Raw genomic sequence first — 4881 nt, forward strand, 5'->3', positions numbered from 1 at the left:
CAACATATTTCATCGAGCTATTTGTTTTCTTTAATGCAAGGGACAGTCAGTACTTTTGTCATTGAAGGAAAGGAAAATGGCTAGAAATTAAGCTAGTGATGATCAGATGAATTAGATAATATCCTTCAAGAGGGAGTAATAGATTAACAAATTTCTGAATAAGGTCCAGACAGCATGAAACAAATTTGTATCTTATGGCTCATTACAGATGAGCAAGTATGCCTCGCCGCAAGCTCAGCTCTCAATGAAAGCCACGATCATGATACCTTTGCTTGGACACTTCTTTTGCATTAGTCCCTAGCCAAAACATCAAGCTCGCCATAACCGTGACTGCTTAGCCTCCTTGCACTGCAATGCGCTACACTAATCCCAGAAACTAGTTACTAATAGAAAATAAACAGATAACAATTGGTATAAAAGGAATAGAAACTAGTAGTAGCTAGTAGTCAATAGAAAATAAACAGATAGCAATTAGTAGAAAAACTTCAGTGGAAAGATCCCAACAAAAGAAATGAAACTAAGGACTAATAGCCTTACAACACAGCTGAAATTTAAGCCCATCAACTTTACAAACAAGAAATTTATCAGTCAACTTGATAAGAAACTCTAAAAAAATGTGTTAGAGGAATAAAAAAACCAGTATTCAGCTATTTGGTAAACCATGTATACACAAAAAAATCTTATTGCAAAAGTTATTTTTCATTCTCATTGTAATATATTTATATATGCACAAGAGTTCTCTTATATACAGCAATGCTAGAAAAACATTTAGAGATGAATTAAGCTGACCTGTCAACATTCAATATCCAGTTCAAGGACAAAATTTTGAGCTTGGAGAAAAATCTTTTCCAAATTTAAACGAAGCTGACATTCCAGATCTGGATCCCGACCAACTAATTGGATTTCCGATTGGGATTGTTTAACCTGTGATTAAAATATAAATAATAATTATACCTAATTGAAAGTTACGGTTGTGGTATTTATAAACACGTACCTTTTCTGGAATATACTCGTTTTCATGCTCAAATAGGTCTCTTAGTCCATCAATGAAAGATAAACCAGTTTCTGTGGTTGGTGCTTGATAATTAGATCTTTGAGTTATCCAGTGAGGCATAGCCTTCGCCCATTGTAAACTAGCATTCATGAATTTCACCAATTCGCTAATGATCTTGTCCTTTTCAGGATCTCCAGATGGAACCTGTGGTTGATTTTTTACATGTACCAAGATGAATAAATTGAGGGCAATTATGTTCTCAAAATTTTCTCGTACATTCAACAATGCACTGTGTTTAAGAACTTTCATCCTGAAATATAAAAACATTAAACAATATTACATCTAAAGAATTTATATGTGAGTAAATTTCACAAAACTGCAACTAATTATCAAAACTATCACTTTGTAACATTTCACAAAAATGCAACAATAGCAAATGATTTTTTAAGAAAACAGATGGTCCTGCTATTTGGAGGTCCTGGGATGAGATAGTTGTGGCATTTTTTCAATAAAATATGAATTACATCTAATTTGGTGCTATGTAGTTTTTAAATAGAGTAAATTTTATAAAACCACACCTATTATGGTCCAAGTTGTGCACAATAACCCCGGGTATTATGGTCCTAAAGTTTTACAAAACCACACCGTTAACCATAGATGGGGTTTTATGAAATTTATTTTTTAAATATAATATTCTATTAAGGCGATCTTATGAAAAGAATTTTCTTTATCCAACTAAAATTTAAAGGCCAATCTCCTTCACTCAACCTTCTGTAAAATATTTAACTAAATGAAAATTATAAAACTTGTAACAAGTTATAAGAAATCTCTTATTTCCTTGTTTACCATAGATATAACATGGAAGTAATATCTAAGAACGAGTCAAGCTAAAAGGAACAGATTTTGGAAAGATCGCTATGCAATGATGTCCATATCAAGGGGTTTCAAATAGATCCATAGCTATAAATTTAGGCTCACCTCCATTACTGCAGATACATTCATTTTAGAGGAAAAATGTCAAGCACTAAATAGATGAGTTGATAAAACATGTCCATTTTAAAACTTATACATACATGTAGTATACACAGTGATTGGGGGGGGGGGGGGGGGGGCATAAATTTTCAGGACCCTTAGGTGGTCACCCCACGCATCATGCCCAAGGAAAAACCATGCTTTAACACCTGATAAGAGGACCTAACTTGCAACAATGTAAGTATTGTGTATGTGTTTAATTGACAGGTGGGCGTAGAGCTATCAAAAACAAAGTTGCAGATTTTGGTTAAAATCTTGAACTATTGTTGTAGTTTTCAAAAAATGCCCAAGGAATAAGGGGAAAGACCATACCCTCTCAGAGTTTTGTTCTTTAACTTCTTACACAGATCTTCAATCTCAGCAGTGTACGAATCATTTCTTTTCGCTGCAAGCTCAAGCAATTTGCCAAGGTCTACCCAATCTTCAGACTTTTTTGCCTCATTTCCCCCTGTATGTATAACGGGTTAGCAAATATTTGACAGAAGGTAAATGTGAGGGATATGTAGGGCAGGGTAGTATTTTACGACCATATAAAATTTAAGAATCAATTTGATTTGGTTCATAAAAAGTATGAAATCAGAAACAATGAATTTGCACTATGTCAACATTACTTTGTAGTTTGTAAGTTTCATACGTATTTTACATGTATGGTCATTAGGATGTATAATAGTAGTACCTCACCTATATATTTTAATTATGAGAGAATTCTTCACAACTTCTGCACGTAACCTGTAGAGTGATTTCTATAATTTCATTGACTAAGTGGTTTACAACTGATATATAACTAAAAGGTCAACTTGTATATAAACTTCACGATAACTAGGATACCATTAAACCTTAAAACCCCTTCATATTGGATAAAGGTATGAATTATGGTTATAGAATTTAGAGATGATAAGTTTTAAGATTGAGGCAATAGTTCAAGGTTGAAATATCAACTCTAGGTTGACACAATTAATCATGCATTTTCTCCAGTAATTATAAAATTATTAGAGGCTTTCTATGAACATAGCAATTTATACTGACTATATAAGTCGAAACACTTCTTTTTTTTTTTGCCAAATTCATACCTGCAAAGCAAAAACTCCAAATCTTTGCATCAGTACACTTCTCCATTTTGTAGATGCATACGTGTTTCCCTTTCAAACCAGAACACCAGTAACCTTGGCAATGAAGGGTGATAATTGCTCGAACAATATCCCTAACCAAACACAAAACAATTAGTAAATGCATCAACAAGCATAAATAAATTCAGTCAGATAAGCCAAAACATTAACGACATACCCAGTGATCTTGATGAATTCTTCAGTGAATCTCTTCATACTGACAGTTTTATCATTGAATCCATCAGTGTAGTTAGACAGCAAACAACTTGGCGGTGTAACAGCTAAGAAGGTGTATTCCCTGTACCTTCGAATACCTCTTCCATATGACAATGGTTTGACTGTGAATGGGCTATTAACTGCAACAAGTCGCACATACAAGGCATCTGCAGCTTCTCCATCACATGAGGTAAATGCAAGCACAGATGCTTTGGTTTGTATTCTAAGTCCTTTACCAAACTTAACAGTTCCCTTATAATATTTCACATAGTTTGCTGAACTCCCAAGTTTTTGGACCTTGCTGTCTGTTATGACTATTTGAGAACTTCCATTGACCTAAGAAGATGGTAACCCGATAGATCAAGGAAGTGGTTAGAAGTAAAAGAAAGCAGCACAATGACATGAAAAAGCTACAAAACAATCATATATGTGTTTTAGGAGAATTTCATATAGATTGATCAATATATACTCAAACAGTTTTGACAAAATTTCATATTTCATTGGAAACACATAGGAGAGTACATATAATATATTTCAGTTGATTTGCACTGTCAAAGTTCCTATTGAACCATGTAGTTTTTTGAACCTTATGTCTACACGAACAGCACAACAAAGAAACATGCAATTGAGTATATATGTGCAGTTTATGGACAATTGAGTGAATATATTTGCGTATTGGAATGTGCCAAGAAAATATTAAATTTCAATGGAATATTCTACCTTTAACATCACTTTAGTTAACTTGCCATCTATAAAATGCTTGTATGTCTAGCTTTACCATTGATCAATGGATGAGTGAGATTTGAGACAAAATTTTACCTGGGACAAAATGTTGTGGCTTGTATTATCTGACATCGTGTCCATGTTGTATCCTGCAATAAGAATAGCGAGCATTTGAGTAAAATGGGCTGTTCTAAAGCAAACTATAAATGAACAGACAATAGTGGACTAGTTTGGGTGTGGCCAGGTTTATGTACCTTTATTAACATATATGCTACAATTGTTGAACGTGATAATCAGCTTCTTTAGGCTTGATTTTAGGGACTCCATTCATCTGTACTAATATAAGGTATCAGAACTACAGTTACACAGTGGAAGTGCATCTAGATGTTTCCAAACCGTCGGAGTAGCGCAAGCCAATGTTCATGATTAAAAGTAGTTTTCTCCTAGAGATCCTATAATTCTCCCGAGCGACTATGATGCGTGGTGCAACATGTTGCCCCAATTATTTTTTCGCCGGGCCGGCAAAACTTTGCCGGCCAGAGTATATTAAGAAAGAATGCGAGAATGTAAATTATCCTATCACCCCAGGAACAGAACTCAGGGAGCAGAAAAGAGAAAAGGGCAAGGCAAAGAAAAGCTACTAAAAACCCCTCCTCAAACAGGGCCGCCCCAACCACAGATCAGCCAGCTGGAATCAACCCCGCTGCTGTTCAGGTCTCCCATTCATCCATGATGGTCGCACATAGATTAACAGGGGAGCTTGTTTTCCCTTCAAACACACGTGCATTGCGTTCTTTCCAAATCAACCAA

The 4881-nt window shown here is 34.9% G+C and overlaps 1 protein-coding gene across 1 annotated transcript; it reads right to left on the bottom strand.

The window, feature by feature from the left end:
• Nucleotides 1–792: 792 nt before the first annotated feature.
• Nucleotides 793–4242, bottom strand: LOC127755733 (uncharacterized). Its single transcript, XM_052281400.1, has 6 exons — nucleotides 4168–4242; nucleotides 3311–3684; nucleotides 3097–3227; nucleotides 2339–2474; nucleotides 995–1304; nucleotides 793–924 (listed from the first exon to the last, which is right to left on the bottom strand). The coding sequence occupies exons 1-6, from the start codon at nucleotides 4240–4242 to the stop codon at nucleotides 793–795; spliced, it is 1158 nt and encodes a 385-aa protein (XP_052137360.1).
• Nucleotides 4243–4881: the final 639 nt, after the last annotated feature.

The sequence above is a fragment of the Oryza glaberrima genome, chromosome 11 (assembly GCF_000147395.1).
Source record: "Oryza glaberrima chromosome 11, OglaRS2, whole genome shotgun sequence".
Classification (NCBI taxonomy): Eukaryota; Viridiplantae; Streptophyta; class Magnoliopsida; order Poales; family Poaceae; genus Oryza; species Oryza glaberrima.

Coding starts and splice junctions, on each gene's coding strand:
- LOC127755733 (XM_052281400.1), bottom strand. CDS start 4,242: ATGCTCGCTATTCTTATTGCAGGATACAACATGGACACGATGTCAGAT. Junction 3,228..3,310: donor GAATTCATCAAGATCACTGG/GTATGTCGTTAA, acceptor GTGTTTGGTTAG/GGATATTGTTCGAGCAATTA. Junction 2,475..3,096: donor TTGGAGTTTTTGCTTTGCAG/GTATGAATTTGG, acceptor TTATACATACAG/GGGGAAATGAGGCAAAAAAG.